The sequence below is a fragment of the Trematomus bernacchii genome, unplaced genomic scaffold (assembly GCF_902827165.1).
Source record: "Trematomus bernacchii unplaced genomic scaffold, fTreBer1.1, whole genome shotgun sequence".
Taxonomy (NCBI): Eukaryota; Metazoa; Chordata; class Actinopteri; order Perciformes; family Nototheniidae; genus Trematomus; species Trematomus bernacchii.
The window spans coordinates 981,310-1,005,184 of NW_022987571.1; the positions used below are offsets into that span (position 1 = coordinate 981,310).

General features: G+C 38.8%; 1 protein-coding gene and 1 long non-coding RNA gene across 2 annotated transcripts; both read left to right on the top strand.

The window, feature by feature from the left end:
• Positions 1 to 3,911: 3,911 nt before the first annotated feature.
• On the top strand, positions 3,912 to 4,433 carry LOC117479220. Its single transcript, XR_004555540.1, has 3 exons — positions 3,912 to 3,955; positions 4,050 to 4,130; positions 4,400 to 4,433. It is a non-coding gene; the product is annotated as an uncharacterized LOC117479220 (long non-coding RNA).
• Positions 4,434 to 4,993: 560 nt separating this feature from the next.
• LOC117479203 lies at positions 4,994 to 11,254 on the top strand. Its single transcript, XM_034126214.1, has 14 exons — positions 4,994 to 5,000; positions 5,607 to 5,780; positions 6,407 to 6,469; positions 7,079 to 7,299; positions 7,397 to 7,430; positions 7,513 to 7,596; positions 7,666 to 7,757; positions 8,912 to 9,029; positions 9,133 to 9,237; positions 9,337 to 9,501; positions 9,732 to 9,914; positions 10,173 to 10,281; positions 10,928 to 11,053; positions 11,219 to 11,254. Coding segments are annotated over exons 1-14 (1,482 nt in total). The 3' UTR covers positions 11,220 to 11,254.
• Positions 11,255 to 23,875: the final 12,621 nt, after the last annotated feature.

Below are 23,875 nucleotides of genomic sequence, written 5' to 3' on the forward strand. Positions count from 1 at the left end.
ATCATATTAAAACTAATCTAATTTAGAGAGGACAATAAAAGTTTTAGGTGACTTGGTGAGTGAAAATTAATGGCTGATAGCCACATCAGGAGGTGACGGGGAGGGGAGGGGTGGGAGGGGGGTGTGAGGGGAGACAGTCTCACACATCCAGACTCCATTTTTCATGAAGAGCCTCCGAAGGAGGGTCTGAACCCGGCACAGATACTGCATCCGTTTCTTGACTGGAGCTCCCGACAGATGGCGGTAAGTTGTCACAGGCGTCTCACTGATTAAACCCATATCGATGCGTCTCTTTGCCATTTTCGTTTTTGAAAGTTTAGGTGACTTGGTGAGTGGAAATGACTGGCTTTTTATCTAGTTTGCACGGATTTCTTTTTTTACCTAGCTCCATCCCCACCTCTATCTTCTGACATCACAGCAAAAGGAAGGGGGGAAGGGGTGAGAGGGGGACGGGGTGCGAGGGGGATGGGGTGACAGGAACGGGTGAGAGGGGGATGGGGTGCGAGGGGGATGGGGTGACAGGAAGGGGTGAGAGGGGGACGGGGTGCGAGGGGGATGGGGTGCGAGACATGTTACAACATCTCACCACCCTCACATCAAACGACATACATCAAAGGCTAATTAGATTAGACATCAAAGGATCTACTACAAGGGAGAATATCACACCTACATGTCACAACACCTCACCTCTCACATCAAAGGATAGACATCAAAGGGTAATTAGATTAGACAACAAAAGGATCTACTACAAGGGGGAATTCACACCTACATGTTACAAACACCTCACCCCTCACATCAAAGGATAGACATCAAGGGGGGCAGACATCAAAGGCTAATTAGATTACACAACAAAGGATCTACTACAATGGGGAGTTCACACCTACATGTCACAAACACCTCACCCCTCACATCAAAGGATAGACATCAAAGGGTCAGACATCAAAGGCTAATTAGATTACACAACAAAGGATCTACTACAATGGGGAATATCACACCTACATGTGATAACACCTCGAACAAAGGGGCTCATTAGCATATCAAAGGGGCTCATTAGCATAAGTAGGGGGCGGGACTTAGAAGGTGTGACCTGTCACTTTTTTATGCATACTAATGTGATTGAAAGGGGATTGGTAATACTACTAACAATATTGAGTCATAAAGTCCATGAAGATGGTCCTGACGTCAACTAGAATGGACATTTATAAAAGGGCTGTTATTTGAAAACTTGAATTATTTAATTGCTTTCAGAACTAATTATATAGTTCCTCACATGTTAATAAACAAGAACTATATGATTATCATGGTAAACATTTCAATTATTCAACAATATTTGACTTCTCCTGCTTCTATAACATTATGTTTTTGGTATGCCAGTCATTTTGGATGAAAAGAAAGAAGGAACTTCCCAGCATGCAATTTTAACCAATGGCATATCAATGGAAAGACCAGGATGTCCTCTGTACAGTACATCAGGGATTGATAGAGTAGCTCAAAAGAGTAAAAGGAGATGCATGTTAACAAAATGTCCACCACAGTGGGCTGGGTCCCAGGAGGATATAGAAAAAAGTCAGGCAAACAATGGCAGCACAAACGGACAACGGCTAGTGCTAGTGCCCATGTCTTTATGTCCCACTCTCTCGCTCTCTCTGAGTGTGTACAGTATGTGTATGTGTGTGTGTCAACGAAAATGCCACTTTTAGGTTAAGGTTAATTATTATTCACATTGCCTGAAGCTAATGAGATGTGAGGTTACAACTGGGAAAGAGACCTGTCTCTCCTCACTTGATAATGAACTTTGGTGAAGGTCAAGAAGCGGTCAATGTGACGTAACGCCTCCAGGGCACGTGTGTGTAAGTATGATCCCGGGGTCTGCTCGGACTTTGATTTATGTATTTTGACGTAATAAAAGTTATATTGCATCAAACTCTGTCTGCCTCCAGCCACTTCTTTTGAACTGGCCCAGACCGAGATTTCCGCCAACAACACATGCCTCACAAATGACGATCACAGGCTTGACCCTGTGGCACATAGGCCTACTCTAGGTCATCAGCATCAGAGATGTCAGACTCAGAATCAGGATCAACAAATGCTTCATCTTCCTCATCCTGTTCTTCATTAAGTCTCATCTCTAAGGCAATTTGAGCCGAAAATCTTGGATGACTGCGACCAGCCATAATAACACTGTGGCTAAATAAAATCTAAATATTATTTTCAACTATCAGTTGATCAAGTATACAGTAGGCCTATACTGTAATATTTCGAGTTTTATTTTGTTGACAATATAACAGGTAGGTTATAACGGTTATAACCTACCTGTTATATTGTTCAAGGTGTAGTGATCACTAATTAACTAGGTTACATCAGAGCCGTATAATAGAACGTATAATATATATATATAATATATATATATATAATATATAGAGATATAATAATATCTCTCTATATGGCGCTGGGTTACATCATTCACTCATGGAACTACAGGTCGGGGGTATTGTTTCCGCACGGACACATGTTGTTGACTGTATTTATCGCGTGCCCTCCGATGCACCGCCTCCGACTCCTATCTCTCGGCACTACAAAGGTAAAGTTAATGAAAGAAGAAAATAAACATAATGTTGTTACCGTTAGATTTCTCTTTTTTGTTTTGTTTTACTTTGTACAAACATACTAATAATACAGCTGTTTGAAATACAGTTTCTGTTTGTGCTACCAACAGATACCACAGACCAAGCTTGATTTGTGTCTTCCTCAAGGAAACCATGGCTGGGCGACAGGCACCTCGAAGGACCTCTCTAAACTGGGATGAATCTGATAGTGATGAAGACAAGGAAGAAATCGACAAAATTAAAGCTAAACTGGGTGAAAAACTACAAGCTAAAGAGTTAAGTAATCCTTGAATTGATTCTTTATAAGATACATTCTTGGGTTTATGCAGCAGGTACTTTATGTAAAATTTCATCATTAAAGGTAGGGTAGGTAAGTTTGAGAAACCGGCTCGAGATCGCTAGAATTTTAAAATACACAACCGGAGAAAATCTGCCCCTTCCTTATAGAGCCCCTCCTCCAACACACACGAACGCGCACATGACCAATGAGGGCCGGCTAAAATGATTGGTCGTACTTTTTACAGTACTACGGCTTCCACAGATGACATTTTTTTTAATGGAGTTTTTGTCAAAGCATTTAAGATATTCATTGCTATCGGGATGTTAAGAGCATTCCATGGAATATAACAACAAGTGTATCTCGAGCCGGTTTCTCAAACTTACCTACCCTACCTTTAATGTTTTAATCAATGCTTTTAAATCCATTGTGTAATGTCTGAATGTACAGTACTGCTCTAACTAGCTTTTAACTTGTAACTTTCCAACAATCTTTGTCCAAAAAAAATCTACTACAAATGTCCACTTTGTCTAATAGAGATTAACAAATGCCAATATTAAACCTATTCACGTCTGCAAACATCCTATTAATTTCACAAATGCAGTTGTATATTCCAACTGTATTTGTGTTGGATACAGGAAACAAAAAAGTTGAATCTAAAGGGAAAATAGTATACTATGTCCATGGACATCTCTACGTAATGGTCTATATAATGACGAAATAATGAACTTAGTTTCAGTATTCAGCACAGTTTAATGTTCCATTTAAATGTATGGATACTTCTCTTTAACATGCTCCTTGGGATAAGTGAACACACACACAATGTCATTATTCTACTGACTGAACAATGAAGCACAGAGCTGATTTGCAAATGTACTCTTTCAAGTTATCACATATGTAGACAGCATTTGTTGTTTTAATTTAACTGGTGTTAACAATTGGAATGGAATGGTTTGATGTAACATGAAAACCTCGTATTACCATGCTAAATAGGACTGTCAGCCTGCAGTAAAATGGAGAGAATGAGACCAATTTGGGCGGCTGATTGTAAAGACTCGCAGTTCTTCAAAAGGTATGTTAAGCCAGATCATACTGTTGCATCTGTGTTTTTCTGTTGTTTCTTTTTTGAAAATGTAATTCTTGAATTACTATTCTTGTCTTTCTAGTGCTCGCCAAACGTCAGAAGAAAACTGGTCAGTCGCAGTTACCAAATATTTCTGCAGAACATGTTGCAGACAGCACAGAAGGTAAGCTCTCTTATCAGTGTCAACATTTTGCTACAGTTTGTACTTTTTTTAGGTGTTGTGCATGTGGGTATGGGGCTGTATGTACCTGGCACATGTGTCACTTTGAGAGTAATACGATTTTAAATTAAGTACTACATGTATTGCAAAGAAAATTAAGTATTCGTATAGTGCTAAATGAACATGGAGAATAGGGATGCAATATTGAGTCAAAGGTCACAGTTTAGGTCAAATGTAGTAATGATGAATTCCCTCTATGTTTTGATATGCAGGCACATTCACCTCTGAGGTGCAACAGACCCACAATTTGATTGGTAAGATTCTATATCAAAATAGTTATGCCAACATTTCCGTTATTTTTATTTAGATAATTGTATCCATTTAATAAACTCATACTTACTCACTTCAGTGTACATCACAATATATTTAGTTTAATTATAATTTATAAATTGAACACTAATATATTTCTGCAAGACATTCTGCAAGTACATTCATAAAACTTAATTTTGAGCAATTGTATTGTTCCTTAAAAATAATATAGGTGAACATGACATTACACCTTGCAATCTCACTCAATTACTTTGTTTATATAGACATGAATAACACGTTTATGAGGCAATATTGTGTTCACAATTATAAACGGGTTATTCATACCCATGTAAACGCAATCAATTTTAATAACCACCTGAAATTTGAAGTTGTTTTGTGACTCTTGAGGCTTTCTTTACCATCTATTCTGTCTTGCTTACATCTGTTATCCTCATTTCCCAAGACCTTCATATACAGGAACTGCAAAAGATGCTTGATGCAGTTGAGGAGGATGTTGCCGGATGTTCAAATTCCACAGAAGCCTCATCTGGTCGAACATGGACAGTACGTCAGGCTTTATCTGATGAAAGATGGCGGAAAGCAAGACCTCAGCTTCTTGAAGCCATGCTTGAGGCAGGAAAGATCCCGAAGGGTCTTTGTCAACTGTGCAAAGCTAAAGATGCAGTCATTTGTTGCACAGACTGCCTTCCACAACCCTTGTTGTGCCCCAAATGTGACATAACTGTACATCGGAAGTACAGTTTGCATAACAGATGCCTATTTGTAGGAGATAGTTACAAAGCAATTCCTCCCACTGATATTATCACTGAAGATGCTAGTGGTCAGCCATCACCGTGTGAAGAAGGTATATACTGTATAGACCTTTTTGACTAAAATTACTTTTCAATCCCATCATAATGTATGATATACCTGTACTTGCCCAGTAGAAGTAACCATTATCCCTTTATCTTTTACATAGTTCGTCTCCTGCCATTTTCTTTGCCCAGAAAGATTTGCAGCTGCAATGCAGACAATGTGTCATTGAGTGGTGGGCAAAAAGTAATCTTCATCAACATAAATGGTAACATATCTTTGAACATTTGTAAAAGTACAAATACATTTTCTTACCTTTATTGTGACTTTGATTTGACTTGGTGCTTGTCCCAACAGGTCGTTATGACCTCTCTGTTCCTCTGCTGACCTGTGAGAACTGCCACTGCCAGTGGACACCACAGATCAAAGATTTGATCTCAAATGGATACTGGCCTGGAACAATTGAATTCCACACAGTTTTTTCCATCGATCTTTTTGCCACATATGAAGATCTCAAAATCAGTGCACCTGGTGTGAGTAGACACGCTTTCATTCGAATGCTGGAAAGTCGCTCAGTTCGTGCTGGCAGGGTAATGCACATTTTGATACATTATACAAATTGTGTATTGTGTATTGTATTTTAGATTTGGCAGATGAAGTGAATTTGTGCAATAATTTGCAAAAGGACTTGGAGGAAAGATAAATAAATATTATACTTAATCCATGCTTTATAGTATTTGCATGTTGACATGTATCTAGCATTTTATTATGACTTCCTACTTATTAGGCTGGGATAACATCTGGTGACAATTTCCAAAGAAGTTTCTTGGAATGGACATATTGCCGGGACGAAATTGAGAAACTTCTTGGAGATGACCATTTCTCATGTCCTGCCTGTGGTGATGACATGGTCGCAGTGTCTCTGGACGGCAACAGAAAATTGTATCGCTTCAATCGTCAGGGGTAAGTAGCAAGAAAGCAACATGGACTATTATCTTTATATACTATATTCCCCAATCAAATGCTTATTTCTTCATAGGACGGTCGAATGCCCATACTTTGAAGGAACTTTCATTGCCAAAGACACAGATGTTGAAGGATTTGTGCAAAGGATTCGAGACAAAGTAAAACCTGTGAGTTTTACTGTGACTTGTCAGAGGCCAGACTGGATGAAGAGGGAATGATGACATCTGTCTGCAGACACTGCATTCTATTTAGTGGTAAAATAATGTATTTTAAAAGTGGGGTAGGTAAGTTTGAGAAACCGGCTGGAGATACACTTTTTGTTATATTCCATGGAATGCTCTTAACATCCCGATAGCAATGAATATCTTAAGTGCTTTGACAACAAATCCATAAAAAAATATCATCTGTGGAAGCCGTAGAACTGTAAAAAGCACGACCAATCATCTGAGCCGGCCCGGCTAAAATAACTGGATGGCCTACCTGCCTGTCAGCCTTCCATCTGTGCACAAACTTATCTCGTGCCCTCATTGGTCATGTGCGCGTTCTTGTGTGTTGGAGGAGGGGCTCTGTAAGGAAGTGGCAGATTTTTTCCGGCTGTGTATTTTCAAATTCTAGCACACTCCAGCTGGTTTCTCCAAAATGACCTACCCCACCTTTAATTGAAAAGCCATTTACATATTTTTTGTACTTACAAAAATGCCATACTAAAATGGTCTTTAAACATTTGAGTACCAGTTATGATTCACAAGTAATTATGCACTTTCATGACAGTAATAACTTATCTTTGTATTTTTTAGAATATCCATTAATATAGTAATGAAATAAACCCTTTTCAAAGAAATCTATCTTTGTTTTGGTTGCAGGCCTCAACATGTTTCGTGGGGAAATCTTTGCCTACCCTCTCTACCTACAGCAAGATCTTGGAAAAGAACACAAGATTGAGTTTGTTTGCACTGACGTCATGTGTAAATACTACCCATATATACAGAGGGTAGTTGAGTCCTTTCCAGAACTGCAGTATGTCCTGCAAATGCGGCCATTTCTGTCAGTGATGCATGCGAAAGGTCACTCGACAAAATGCGAGGTATAAATGTAAATGTAATGTTTTTTATTGTTTTTGGTTAATAGGGTATTTTAATGTCTAAACTGACATAATTCAATTTATTGTTGACTATTCTCAGGTGGAGTGGAGTGGTCGCAACCAGGAAGGGGCAGGTATGTTACAATGATATTCTTTCGGTAATAAAAAAAAAAAAAAAAAAAAAAAGTACTAAGTTTCTGTTTCAAATTGCTCTAGGTTTGACAGTTGGAGAGGAAGTGGAGGCTGTCAATTCATACCTCTCTCGTGTGGCAACGACCACAAAATACATGTCCAAAGCAAGTGAGTAGTTGTTTTAACATCTTATTGTGGCTCAAGTACAATTCTAAAAAGTAAAACAATATGTTTCAGGACGTACTGACATGATAACGATACATGCTCGTGGATGGAACTTGAGGAAGAAGCAGAACTTGCACAGATACCTGTCTCAACGATATGTGAAGGTAATTTTGTCATGTAATTGAATATCTTTTTCACAATATAAAATACAACAATGTGCATACCTTTTTGGCTGCAACTCTTTTCTTAAACATAGACTAAATATATTCGGTTGCTCGACAACAGCTCAGTGAAAATTAGGGATGTCCCGATCACCTTTTTTTGCTCCCGATCCGATTCCGATCATTTGATTTTGACAATCTGCCGATACCGATTTTTCCCGATCCGATCTTTATGCAATGCATTAAGAGGAAAAAAAAGGTAACAGATAACGGCTGGTCATCCAACGCGATGAATTCAGCTATCTTGGCTGTTATTTTTTTGGCCTTTTCACTGTTCTGGGGTAGTTTCTCTTTCCTTTTAAAAGTCTCTGAAAGTGTCGGTTGTTTCAGTGCCGTTACCTGAGTGGCCGCTGTGTACTCGTCGTGTTGTTGTTGGTGTTTGTATTAGATTGGTCGTGTTGAACGTAGCTCTGTTCTTTCCACCACGCGGAACCTCCGCCTTGCAAACATTGCATCTGGCTGTTACACTGCCTTCGCTTTCAATTTTATAATACTTCCAAACTCCTGACATTTTCTCTGTCCCGACTCCCGAGTCACCAGCTGAACATAGCCTCTTGTTAGCTTACTGCTACTATTAGACACTGCGCCCACTCTGTTGCCAGATTTGAGAGAAATAAGCAACCAGGTCTATGAAAACAAGCCCAAAAGAAGCAACACATACATGATGTTGTGTAATTTTAACCCAAAACTAAGGCCTCAGGATGACTTTAAGACGTGAACATGGTCATTTTTGTTTTGTAACATTAAATAAAATGTATAAAAATATTTTATAAAAAAAAAAAAAAAAATTCCGATCCCCGATTTTTTTCTCCCGATCCCCGATCACGTGATCGGATCGGGACATCCCTAGTGAAAATGTTTGGACGGTCATGCACTGATGTCTGTAAAACTATTTTTGATGCTTTGATGTCCTCGTCAAGTCCTGTGAATGTGTTCATTGATGACCTAAAGTATCTGTTAACTTTGAATTGAGGCTGAAACTTCTAACCGCTACTATAACAACTCAAATTGAACAGCCTACTTTAGTGACAAAGAAAACACTAGTGGTTGGTGTTATTTTCTGACAATGATACAAATGTAATTTATAACATTTGCAGACCAAGAAAAGGACTGATGAAATGGACAAGGACATTCAAAATCTGCAAACAAAACTGCAGACAACAGAGGAAGGAATGAAGCAGTGGGTGAAGGAGGTTGAGGAGTGGGCTGCATCAAGTAAGATTTTTCCTATAGCTACAAAATATTAACTGTCAACTGTTAGTTGACATTTTACATTTAAGGAAATTGTGTTAATTGACAATTGAATGTTTACATTAAGGTCTAAAGTCCACCAACTGCCAGGATCAACAGGGGCTGCAGCGGGTCATGGAGGGCCTCGCCCTCAAAATCAAACAGCGGAAAATTGAGCTGTACAGAACCATAGGTGTGTTATTATTATTGTTATTGTATTATTTTTGAAATAACGCTAAATATAAAAAATTATTTGGATATTTTTTATCTTTGCACTTCCTGTCATTTATAGACAATAACAAAGACCGCAAGCCCAAACGGGATATCATTGCAAAGAACAAGCGGAAACTGGAGGAGGCGATTGCAGCTTACAACAACCTTGTGCCAGACACAGAGGCTGTTGATACAGCAGATGCAGTCCTAAGTCAAGACTTCCCTATTTGGCCATGGGATTCTGGTATATGCATTTTTCTGCACTTAACAAAGCGGATATTTTTATATCTTTGCTGTTTTTTATACTGTTTTTGTTTGACATGATCAGTCATGCAGTCTATTTAAATCTTCCACACAATTTTCCATATGCTATTTTGTCACTTGTTCTAGTAATATAAGTTTTAATGTATTAACAACTATGGAAGTTTGTTTTCATTACTGTTAAATAAACTCAACATATTCACTTCGTTATAGCATCCACCGTCCCCCTCGAGACAAAGAAAATGGCCTTTGACAAAGTCATGCTGCTCTCTCGACTTCGAGAAGAGGATGGGATTCTCATCAAAGAGATGAAGAACCATTGCCGCTACCTGACAGGATCTTCAAGAGCTGTGCAAAGAGAGATCCAGCAGATTGAGAAGGACCTGTGTAAACAGAGTAGGTATTTCACTGAAATATAATGATCATTATCGATATAAGTAGTAGTAGTATTCGTTTATTTGTCCCCGAGGGGAAAATGGGTTGCAGCACATCACAAAGGCATTTAAAAAGATAAGACAATACGTCACTGACAACAACATAGACACAGATTAAAACAAACAGACATAAGAAAACCAGATATCGGCAGACATGACAAGGGGCCTAGGCCCTCATTTGCGAAATAGTAATATAATATTACCCCTTTCCGCCTTTTAGGCTGTCCTTTTACCATGTCCTTGGAAACATATGAGGGGCTGAAGGATTTATTGAAAAAAAGGCTCCAGGAGATGGAAAAACAAATGGAGGAGTCCTTCAGCACATACAGGTGAGTATTTCTTTTGGAGAAATACACTGGATTCAGTTCTTGTTTTGAGTATAATTAATTTGATTGATTGCAATCTATCTACACATGATGCGCATATAGATTGAATAGAAACAATGCCACATTAATAACTTCACATCAACATAAAACAACATTGATGTTACATATGTGTATTCTTATATGTAGAGATCCTTCACTATTGCTTGTATATACGACTGAAAGAATATTCTTGATAACCATCAAATGCCTGTAGACAGACTGCAAACTATTTATTGACATTTTTAAATGTTTTGAACATTTTCTGGTACAGGATATAAATACTCCATACCAGACTCTACGACATAAAACAAACAAACCATATACAGTATATACATTGAATTGTACATACTTACAACGGCACACTTACTGTATATATATCAGGTCCAACACTTACAGAACATTAGATGAAGATTTTAGTACTGTTGATATGTTTTTGTTTTTTACATTTATGCAAGTTAATGTTATGTTTATCTCAACATTCCTTAATATTACCTTGAAGGTATTTAAACAATTTAGATGTGTCTAATGTGAAACTTTACAATGCTGTCAGTACATAAAGACTAAGAACCTGGATACTAACCATGACAATAAATAATGCTTTTATATGCAGGAATGTTTTGATGGACCCCACTGCCCTACAGGAGGAAGACAATGAAGGAGAGGAGGAAGTGTGGGATGGGGAGATCTGTCTCACCCTTGATGACACTGACTCCTCTGATGATGAGAAGCAAGATTGGTAATAATTATATGATAAGTATCTCAAACCAAGGCAGACATACAAGTCAATTGGATTACATTAATCATTCCTCTGACATCTTGAATAGTGATGAATGCTGACAAATGTTTTTGAATATTTAACACCATATAGAATGCTTAAGTGTCTGTTTTTGTTGTTCCACAGATACATCCATGATGAGCCCTTTTGAGCACCACTCCTCATCCAAGACCTTTTCGGTTCTGCTCGGTTATTCTGTATTCATGTTTTATATTTTCCATTTATTTAAATAAATGAATGAATAAAAGCACACTGTTTGATTATGTATTTGTTTTTATCTTCTGTCAGAACAAGTATTGCTGTTGTTTTACATAGTATATCCTTTAACAGCCAGAATTATTTCTAGAAAATGGTGAAGGTTTGTTTAAGAGAAAGCTGTTCCTGTAATGAGTTCACATTTATGCTACATTGAAGGGTGGAATCGACTACACATCTTCAGAAACATAATTTGCTTCAGATATAACTCATTGCAATATTGTAACCATTAAGAAAAGCCAACTGCATTAAATACCCAGTTAACAAACCCTAGGTAAAGTATTTTCCTTCAGTAATTCCAATGTAGACACACCTGGGGTCGCTGTTCAGTCTGTTACGCTGAACCATGCATTGTCTGGAACGTAAAAGGGACGAAGAAGACGAAGTCAAGTGACGTACTTCCGCGGTTCCACGTGAACACATTCCCAGTTAAACATGCTACATGCTATAAACAAATCGCTAAATAAAAAGATAAAACAGTGGCATGTAATTTACGTTAGAATAAATAGAATGGTTTTGAATAACCCACAGTGCCTTAATGTACCAGCGAAAGAGGCTTTTTGGATGATAACAATGTTAAAGTGTGTAGTTAAGACATGAAACGACTACAAACAATATTGTGATTATTAACCATTAACCAGCATATTAACGGATTTGGTAAACTGAACAGTGAGCCGCCAGCCAGCGCGAAAATAAGTTTGCTCTAAAATGATATTAATAAATTACTATTATCATTATTATAAGCTAGAAAAGAAATGTCAAAGATAGGTAGAAAGCAAACGTATTTAAGATATGTTCATAACAAACGTCATGTGGGAGAAAATAGGTTTCTAGTTAAACGTAATTGAGAATGCAGTATGAAACGACTACAAACAATATTGTGATTATTAACCATTAACCAGCATAATAACGGATTTGGTAAACTGAATAGTGAGCCGCCAGCCAGCGCGAAAATAAGTTTGCTCTGAAATGATATTAATAAATTACTATTATCATTATTATAAGCTAGAAAAGAAATGGCAAAGATAGGTAGAAAGCAAACGTATTTGAGATACGTTCATAACAAACGTCATGTGAGAGAAAATAGGTTTCTAGAAGATATGTAGAAAATAAACGTATTTAAGATATGTTCATAACAAACGTAACGTGGGACAAAATACGTTTCTTGTTAAACGTAATTGAGAATGCTGTATGAAACGACTACAAACAATATTGTGATTATTAACCATTAACCAGCATAATAACGGATTTGGTAAACTGAACAGTGAGCCGCCAGCCAGCGCGAAAATAAGTTTGCTCTAAAATGATATTAATAAATTACTATTATCATTATTATAAGCTAGAAAAGAAATGGCAAAGATAGGTAGAAAGCAAACGTATTTGAGATACGTTCATAACAAACGTCATGTGGGAGAAAATAGGTTTCTAGAAGATATGTAGAAAATAAACGTATTTAAGATATGTTCATAACAAACGTAACGTGGGACAAAATACGTTTCTTGTTAAACGTAATTGAGAATGCTGTATGAAACGACTACAAACAATATTGTGATTATTAACCATTAACCAGCATAATAACGGATTTGGTAAACTGAACAGTGAGCCGCCAGCCAGCGCGAAAATAAGTTTGCTCTAAAATGATATTAATAAATTACTATTATCATTATTATAAGCTAGAAAAGAAATGTCAAAGATAGGTAGAAAGCAAACGTATTTAAGATATGTTCATAACAAACGTCATGTGGGAGAAAATAGGTTTCTAGAAGATATGTAGAAAATAAACGTATTTAAGATATGTTCATAACAAACGTAACGTGGAAGAAAATACGTTTCTTGCGAAACGTATTTGAGAATGCAGTTTAGTTTTGTGGGAACGTCATTTCTAGGAGACAGGGTTGGATATACACAGTGATAGATGTTAAGGACTAACGTTTATAATAAATACATTTGTATTGATTTTAAGATCTTTTCATACAATCATACGTATTGGGATCATTTGTATTAATGTGGACCGGAGGGAGAGGGTGACGAGCATAAGTTTCACTTTGCTTTTTTATTTCAATTCCAACTTTGGTCATGAAGAATATGTTTCTCTGTTGTTCCCGTTCATAAAGCATAAAACAACAGCATCAGAGCACGGTGCAGAGTCTCTAGATGAGTTTACAGTAGTCCCTCATTCTTATTAAACATCCATGTTGTTGTCCGCTGTATAGAAAACTGTAGTTTCCATAGTTTCCCCACAGCAGCAGACGCACATTTATGACCTCCGCTGGCGCATCATAAACACGTCGGATAGTGAAAGTGCAGTCGATTCTCTAAAGTACCGCAGTCTCTTCTCCTAAGTCCTTTTGAATTCTCCTATCCACTATCCCTTAACCCCGTGACGTTTCACTCAGAGGTCAAGGGATAGACGATAGGGTTAGAACTTAGGAGCTGATTTTTGGATTATTCGACCGCAACCATGGTGTCAAATGCTGCAGAGAGGTCAAGGAGAATTAGTGTAGTGTATTTAGTGTAGTAAATAGTACTTAAAACCCTCTGGAGTCGGTGGACGCGCATCATTTACGTAATTAATTATATATTTTCGATTATAAGGAGTAGAAATATGATTCAGATATCCGCGGAATCGCTGGAAGTGTAGCTTTCCAGCGGTACCTCTTGTGAGACTGTAACCAGGGCACAGCAGCCAATATGGCCGCTCAAAGCAGCTTGACTTTTAGTCTAGCAGGAAGGGCCCACATATTTTGAGATACCCCTACCCGAGGTAGAACAAAATACAACAATGATTTTTCTTATCTTTAGGGTCTCCCATTAATGAAATTGATTCTTGTCAAATTTTATTTGATATATATATATATATCAAATAAAAATATAAATATAAATATAAATAGGGACACCTTGTATTGTTTACTCTCAGTACAGCTCCACTTTCCGAACAGGAAATGCACGCTAATACAAAATAAAATCGCACTGACACTTATGATATCTATATATATATAAATAACGACATCTTGTATTTTAGTTACACCCGCTAGACAACAGTGGAGGTTCGAGAAACAACCGTGTTTGCCGGGTGCACCACGGCGGTGGTGGGGAGGTTCCAGCCGGGAACCTCCACCCCGCTGCGGGACCCGTGGTGGGACCGCTGAGTCAGACGGTGCGTCTTGGTCACGCTTCATATCGGCCGGCAGGAAGAGACACGCAGAGTGGGGGAAGTCCCCCACCCCAACGCAGCACACCCTCCCAGCCATCAGAGTCGAAGCCGCAGTTCAGAGGAACCGACCGCCAGAGCACCGGCACTAGGCCGGGCCGGAGGAGGCCCTCCGATGGTGGGTCGCGTTTGCTATTCGATCAGTGAGAAGAGAGGAGAAAAATGCAACAAAAAATTTCAAAATCCGTTAATATATGGATGAGTGGGGGGGGAAACGGCTGGACACAGGCCGTGGGGGTGTTAAGATCTCTGTAATGATTGCGGAAAAAGGTAGGACCCAAATGCAGACTACAAAAAGGGTAAAGGTCTATAAACAAAAGCGAGCTTTATTACAAAAGCTGATGACAAAAAAACATGACATGAAACAAAACGAAAGCACAAGGAAAAAACATACCGAAGGACTGACCGTGACTGACATGGAGGGAGACAGGAAAAACAAACAATGAACCGACGGGGAAGAGACAAGACTAAATACAGGGAGGGGTAATCACGAGACGAGAAACAGCCGGGCAGGGAGGGAGAAACAAAAGGGCAACAGGTGAACACAATCAGACACACCAGGGAAACTAACGACAGGGATGAAAACACAAGAGCCTCATCCCAATACCCCTCCTCGACTCCTCTCTTCCCCTCCTCCGGGACTTGACCCGGAAATCGATCAAGACACGCCATTTTGAAGGACGTCCCAATAGCTGAAATGCACACGGAGGAGTCGAGGAGGGGTGAGGGAGGAGGGGTGCGGGAGGAGACGAAAGGGAGGATACACGAGAGCAGACTACGCGGAAGTGTTTTCACTACTGAAGTAAAAAGATATGATTCTACACTGTATTGAAGTAAACATGTATTGGTTGAACTGTTTTATGTAATCACAACGGTTTTGGGTAATTATATATAGAAAGGATATTCTTACTTTCAAACTCACTGACCCAGAGATTCTGTTTTCACAACACACACACTTGGCCTTTTCACCCCTAAAAACCAGATGTCGTCATTAAGGTCGTTAAAGACAACATTACATCGCTCCTTATCACCCCTAAGAACAGATGTTGTTTTTAAGTCGTTAAAGACATCGTTAAATAGGTGAAGAAAAGTTTAAATGTCTGAAATAGGATAGTTTATGTGAAGAACTCATGGGAAAGGAATAGAGTTAAGATTCGAATCGGAGATAGAGGTTGACTTTTGACCTTAGGGAATTTTGGAATTTCAAATTCTGGTGAAGAACTATTGAACTCGACCAGAAGTGAATCCAGCCAGTCAGGACACTTGGGGGAGGTGATCAGCTTACACAGCTCCTCCTCACGGAACTCTGATTCGCTTGGGAGGAAAATGGGAAGGAAGAGTCGACCCATCTCCGCCCCAAAAATAGATATGAATACTGATGTTTTTGAGTGTAAAAATGCTTTTTGGTTTGGTGAGTTGGTTGGTCCCGATATCTGTGTCCGCATCGCATCACAAACCTGAAGTCACTTTCATCTCGTTTGATGAGTTGTCGGGTCCCGACACATTTATCTGCATCGCATCACAAACCTGAAGTCCGGAGTACTCGAGTACTCTGTATAACTTGTATATGTGTTTGGTTTCCTACCAGAAGTAAACTCAGATAATTTGTTATAACTTTGATTCCGGTGTTTTCAATTCCTTTCTTAATTTAATAGAGATCCAGCCTCATCCAACGAACGGCGCGTAGCAGAGGTGTTCTGCTCCAACACTACTCGCGTATAAAAGCCCCGCCCCCACCTTCACAGCTGGTCGATTTCAACACAGGAAAACGGAGAACTGGAAGAATGAGTGGAAAAGCGTCACATAAATGTATAAGTGCTCACAGCTCCGTGGGAATTATTATGTGCAATTCATTTCTTAAGGTTATACTAACAATTTAAGTCATGTTTAATGATCTTGAACGTCACTAAAACATAGCTATTAAGAAAGCTATTTCATAAATGGCTAGATCTTGATAAATAAAAATTATTTGTTTTGTTTTGTGTTAAGATATTCAGGAGTTAAATTATTTAAAATTCACAGTCCTGAATGTGGGTTTGTGGTAAATGTGGGGATCTACAGGACACACATTTTCAGAGTAAAGGCTTTCACATTATTATAATTATAATTTTATTGAAATGTACATTTTACACCAAAACGGAACACAAAAGCAGGACCAACCATCATACATTGAATTCCTTGACTAAAAAGAGACAGATTCATCATTTAAATACATATTTAACAATAAATGGGCCGGTTCTAAAGGTTATTCAGTTAAACCCAATGAGAGGGGATACAGCTGTGCACATGTCATCATTAACAGACGTCGTTTAAGAGTGACGTTTGAGTGAACGAGGACATCCCAATTAATACCTGAGGACTCCTCTGTCCTCGCGTCACCTCCTCGTGTCTCTCGCTCGCATCTTACGGAGGCGGAGCTAAGACGCAAGGAAGGGACGCGAGTGAGGGAAAGGAGGAGTCGAGGAGGGGTATTGAGACGAGGCTATTGAGAAGGACCAGACAAGAAACAAGGAGGAAAACATGAAACAGGGAGAACAGAATAGCTAAATAAACCCAAACCTAGACATACAAAACTAAAAACGTGACAAAACATTAAGATCGTGACAGGGGGGACATCCGAGAAGTGTCCCCGGTAGAAGGAACCTGGTGAAATAGCCGGGTGAAATAGCAAAAAAAAAATAATAAAACCGGGGAAATAGGGGGAAAAGTGAAAAAAAGTGTCCGAAAATAGTCCCCTGTCAACTCCCGTTACATTCCTCCATGGTGTTATTTGAGCGAAAAAAGTCAACTTCTACGAGAACCAGGCTGGGGGGGTCAAAAGGGCTTGACCAAGGCCGACCTAAAGTGCATGGTGATCGGACTCATCACCTCCGTGATGAGTCTCCATTGTGATTTGAAAACTTCCATCAGACGAGTCCTTCGGGGGGCGGGGAAAAAAACGTGTTCGTCAGAACCATGCACTTTGGGTCGACACTGTAGGTCAGGGGTGTCAAACTCAAGGCCCGTGGGCCAAATCCGGCCCGTGACTTCATTTTCTGTGGCCCCACAAGAGCTTGCAAAGAATATTATATGTTTATTATACGGTTACATGATGATTTACAGAAGCACGCTGCCCATAAACTACATGTCCCACAATGCATCTCAAATTAGACTTTTTTTCTCAGAATTTGACTTTTATTCTTCTAAATATGCCTTTTTTCTCAAAATTTGACTTTTTTTCTTAGAATGTGCCCTTTTCTCAGAGTTTTTTTAAACGTTACTTTTTTTTCAAAATTTGACTTTTTTTTTAACCTGTTTCACGCCTTCCCCCCGGTACCGGGCGGATAAACGCGTCATTTGCAGGAAACAACGTCTAAGGAATCTTAATATTGAATAAAACTATGAATGTGTTATATCCATGTAACGGGAAGAAACTCAGCTAACTGATCTTTTTAATTTTTTTTTTCAAAAAAAACCCACAATGCTAGCACTCAGCCTCTGGATTAGCCTCGATCGAAAAAACGGGACCTACTAAGGCACTTAAACTCACTCATAACTCCCTTATTACTTATCCTAGATGCACAACCAAACACTCTTTTTGGTGTCCTGGAGACACTGAATCTAACGGTGCCCACCTCAACACTCAGTGATAAACATTCGCGACGCTATCAACGAAAGCGTACATCATCACATGTGGAGCAAAGAAGCTAAACATGTAAATATGGCTCACCTTGGTCAAAAGTGGTCTTCAATGGCATTAAAACGATAAAAAAACGATGCTGCAGTTAATCCATAGGTTCATCCTATGTGTCTGTGCCTTCTTTGAAATTATTTCTGATAATCCATAAGCAATACAACTGCGTTTTAGTTTCCAAACTCCAGAAGGAGACATTCCTCCAGTTTAGTTTCGCTTTCCACACGCGAAGCGGCAACATTTTTTCTTTACAACCTGTCTGGGTGGGAGCCTCCTCCTTCGATTCTATTGGCTCTAACGGTCACAAGGGTATGTCAACCAACCAGATCGAGCAAGGGGGGCCAGAGATAGGTCAAATCCACCCATATGACCCCAGATGGCCCAGTTTTTGGCTAAATCTCTCTAAAAAGGTCAAATTTCACTTGTTTTGCATCAATCTTGATACAGGGTACTTATTATATGTTGTACTTTGGATTCCTAAAGCTTTTAGTCTACTAACCCATCATCCAAGGGTAGTTTTCACTATCTGTAAAAAATAATTTTTGGACGGACACTATAATTTACAGTTTTTTACTATGTAAAATCTGAATTTTCTTTAAAATAAAAAACATTTATATTGATTCTGACACTTCTACATCCAACTCACAGGTTTATCATTACTTTGAGAAAAGATTATTAATTTAACCCTTTTAGAAGGGAAGATATGGTCATTTGTTCTGGGAATGTCATTTTCGAGCCTGAGACCTGAAAAACAGGCTCAGAGTGGAACAGGTTAAATATCACTTCCTTTTTTTTATTTCGACTTTTTTAACAGAATTTGGCTTTTCTTTTTAAATCATTTTGTGACATTCTCACTGAAGAGACTTGCAATTATTTGCTACAACCGGCCCTTTGAGTGCAGCCCTAATGCTGATGTGGCCCGCGATTAAATTGAGTTTGACACCCCTGCTGTAGGTCGAGGTGAAGCTTATTCCTGGTCGGGTGCTGCCATCTGGTGGCCAACAGGGTGTGGTGCATAAGAAAGAGGGATTAATGATACATTAAGGTTTGGCTCCATCTGCTGGACATATTGTATATTATTTCAATCAGAACTAGAACCACACACAACACTTGTGTTCAAATGTAGAACTATTACATTTAACACATATTTGTATATTTAAAGCATTACACATAGAACAAATTGTATCAAGAGTACAAAAGTACTTCAGTGAATTAGCAAATTAGCAAACATGTGATTATTTCAATTTATAGGAGAAAATGGTTTACTGAAAGAGTTACTTTGAGTAAATATGGTACAATGGTTGAACACATTTTTAAAAGGAGTTCTGAAATATCATAAGGAGACATTCATTTTGTTGTTAAGATGGCATTTAACAACCAAGACAGATAGTATGATTAGAAAAAGACAGAATGGAAAGGGTTGGATTTATTTAACCTCAGTGTGCTAGAATTTCTATAGGTGATGCGTCCCGAGACCTGGACTGTCCCTCTGCCTGTCAGACGGCTAAGACCCCGATCCGCCTGAGCAAACAAAGACCTAAACCAAACAGGAGACTCCTCCTTCTCCATCGAACAGACAGAGAACCAGAGCTGAACCAACAACAACAAGACTGCATCCAGAACTGCATCCAGAACTATCTCCACCTGTGGCAGCCAGAACCAAACAGCATGCTGACAGGCAGAGATCTACTCTCAGCAGTCCCTCTGATAGGGCACGTAGTTCCAAGCCGAGCCACGAGATTTGACACAAGAGCAAAATGTGGGACATGAGAGCGGAATCCGCACTCCATAAAAACAGAAGAGGGACTGTAAAGGAGGAGATGAAATGCAAAGCAGTACAAGAACAGTGGCATGATGGGGGCTGCAGATGTAACTGGGCCAATGGCTGCCTAAAAGTTTTACAGCGGATGGATTCAAGAGTTGATAAAGGGGGAGAAGTCAGAATCAGAGGAGTTGGTCGAGCAGAATGTGAGGAGGCCGGGGTCACGGCTCGAGATGAACCAGAGGAGACGGGAAGGGAATCGGAATGAGTGAGTTTGCACATAAACACACTTATTCACAAACGCACATAAAAAGGACAACATTTAAAGAAATTGAATTGACTTAAATAAAAAGTTGTATTAACGATGAATTAATCAATTGGTAAATTAAAAATAGCAGAAAAGAAGAAACTATTAAAGTAAATTGAGAAAATAAACCTAAACACACTGAAGGTACTGTGGGATAAAGGGGGAGACATGATGGAAATATTCACTACACTTTAAGCAGTGGGTGTTTTGGAGTTAGGAGTACAGAGTAGAAAATATTCTTCAATCTTTTCATCATGTGGACAAATTATTCTTTTAGAGCTTTTTATTCATGTGGGAATTTGTTAGTGTTTTAATTTGTTAAAGATTGATCTACAGTTTAAAGGGAGAGTTTTAGTAACCACTCTATAAAATCAGACAAATCTTTATTTGTATGGATAATGTTAAAGGGAAAGCTAGTACCAAGCCAAATATAGTATCTCAATCTGAAGTATTGATTTCACCATTGTAGCATAGTTATTACTATACAGATGGAGCGTCTTATTTTGGACAGTTTGAAACGCGAGGGTCGTGATTGGTCCGTGATCGGCCCGTGATGAAGAGCCGGCCCCCAGTCTGACTTGATACCGCCCCCGTGATAAATAAATGTAATTATTGTGAAGCCAGCTGCAATGGATCATTGATCCACCAGGGGGTGCAGTGGGGTTCCACACTGGAGTCATGTGAAATCAACTTCGACACAGTAAGCTGGATGTACAGTATGTCTGGCACTAATGTATAGCGGATCTTTGTTAAGATCCATATGTCACGGATAGGATCATAGTCTGTGCTAAATAAGACATGTAATCATTTACAAAACATCACCATGTTGTTATTTAACAAAATAATGTTGTTTAGTCGAAAAAAACGAACGAGAGGAAATGCAGCCGGCTCTCGATATTTAATCCTAATTTAATCATCATCTTCACCACAATCATTTATGTTTATGTTCGCCGAATTGACATGAAATCACTGACAAATATGAATATACTGTATTCAACTTAATTAAAATGTTATTAACGTGCCTAAACTCAGTAATTCACTAAAAATATTTATATTTTAATGGAGCCTTGTCAGGCAGATCAAGATCCGCGTAGCGGAGGGATCTTGATCCCTGGGTGTTATTTTTCCCCATAATGACCAAGTCGCTGCAAATTATCCCGCTTATTACATGGCCACATTCTCAACAAAGTAACGACATGACTCCCAATATTAATTGAAATGCTTTTATGGATTTAGAAAATGTTTTTATTGATTTAAAAAATTGTTGTATATATTGATTTAAATTGACATGCTAAGAAAAATAGTCTGTTGTTACCGTTTTTTAAACAGTCAGAATGAAACGGCAGCTCTCAGCTGTGTGTTTACACACCTAATGGCCCATCACAGCTCTCTCCCCCCCCTGATCTTTCTTTTCCAACAGTTAAGTTAACTGTAGGTTACTCTGAGTGACAAGCTTTTTTTGTGAGTCACGACCTCGCTGTTTCATTCTAACATAACGCTCCAAATATGACTGTTTCCACTCGGACTTCAATACAGCAACACCATTGTTTGGTTTCCATGGTAGCGTGTCTCTTTAGTAGCGTGCACTCCTTTCCTGTAAATTACAGGTCCAGCCAGGCAAAACAGTAATATGAAATATGAACGTTAGTTTTTAACTGAAATGATCAAATAAAGTCAAAATGTCACAGTGTTTACAAACATTGACCATACCGTTCACCAGCCCCCCACCCCCCTATGTTGAGTATAGCCTACTCTTTGTTTAAAACTAATTGGCCATCGGAATGTGTGTGTCCCAACCCCCCCCTGTGATATCTCTTCTCCAGCAGTCTGTAGGTTTGTGTTTGCATATTTATGCTGTCGCAGTTCCTGTTGTTTCTATCGCGCATTGCCGGTATGAAAGGGTCTGTGCCGGAAATATCAAGATAACACGGCAGGTCCGTTACAGTTTGTTTTCATCTGATTTCAAATAAACAAAGTCTTGGCTTTCAGAATATTAAACTTGTTTCGGCAAATTTAGATGATAAATACAACTATGAAGCTTGTAACGGCATAATTACTTAAGCGGAGAACGGAGTAATTTAACGTTACAGCAGGCATAACAACAGCCGGTGTTTATTTTATTATTATATATAGTCGTTATTCATTTGTTTTAAAGCTCAATAAGGAAGATTTAAACTTTCACACACGTTGAAAAACTCTGCCCGGTTCACCTACCCCCCTCTGAGTGAATACCTGTTAACTTCACATCTTGTCACAAACTTTTTGGAAGAAAAGACTGACCCAAGATATCTTGGTTTGATTTGGAGAAGGCTTTTAAAGCCTATTGCATACTAACTCTTCCCGTCAAGAATATGAATAGAACTTAGATAGATCACTTTACATTTCTGCGAATGAATAGCTAAAAATATGTATTTCTTAATAAACTAAATAGGCCACCATTGGTAGCAGTTCTCATTATATACTTCTCAGTAACTGCTCCCCTTAAATTAAATGTATTCTGTAGATTTTGGGGATTCATTAATGCATTTATTGCCATCACCATGCTTTTTCAAGACTCTTTTAAATTCTATCATTTTATAAGGACTTTTCAATGTTCGACATCGCGTGAAACAGAGGATTTCGACATTCTGTATTCCTTGCTTACTTCCTTAAACCTTTTCTCCTCCTTATCTCTTTCATGACTTTTTATTTAATGCGTTGTTTATTTTATTATTATATATAGTCGTTATTCATTTGTTTTAAAGCTCAATAAGGAAGATTTAAACTTTCACACACGTTGACCGGCGAAAAACTCTGCCCGGTTCCTTCGGCCCCCATCACGTTGAATAAACAGAAGGCTGCTTTTGTGGAGGAAGTTACAGCGCTACGTACGCACATTTAGCTTTCAGTGTTACTGACCTGAGATGTTTTTATTACATGAATTAATTACATTGACCATATCGTTCACCATCCCCCACCCCCCTACTGTATGTTGATTTTTGACATGTAAATGGGTACCTACCCCCCTCTGAGTGAATACCTGTTGTACCTGTCCGGGGCTAAGCCCATAGGACGATGCTCTGATGTCATCACCCTCGCACATTTGTCATATGTTTACAAAAAACGATGTTAACACTTTCTCGTTCTTAATATATGCTATATTTAGGGTCGATATGTGTTGAATTTACTTTAAAATAACAGATCACTGTGATTCGGCTTAGTGAACGTGTGTCGCTTCCTCTGCGGCTCCTCCGTGCAGAGAGGCCCCCCCCCTGTTGACAATTCACAAGCGTCTAAAACTCTCTCCCCCCTCCCCCGTCGCACCTTCTAACAGAGCCCCCCCACATATAAAATCCCAATCTAACCCCTGGCCTCTGGAGCAGAAATGAAAGAGTTTTAAAAATGTTTATGTTTTGGTAAGTTTTTAGGGAAATGTTGTAATATTGCAACGTTGGCCTTAGGTGGGAGCAGAATTTCTGTATTTCTACTCACATTGTCTGAATAAATATATTGAACAACTAAGGGTTCATTTGCAGGATTGATTGCTTACTTAGCCCTATATCAGTATATAGCATGAATAATAATCACACATCACT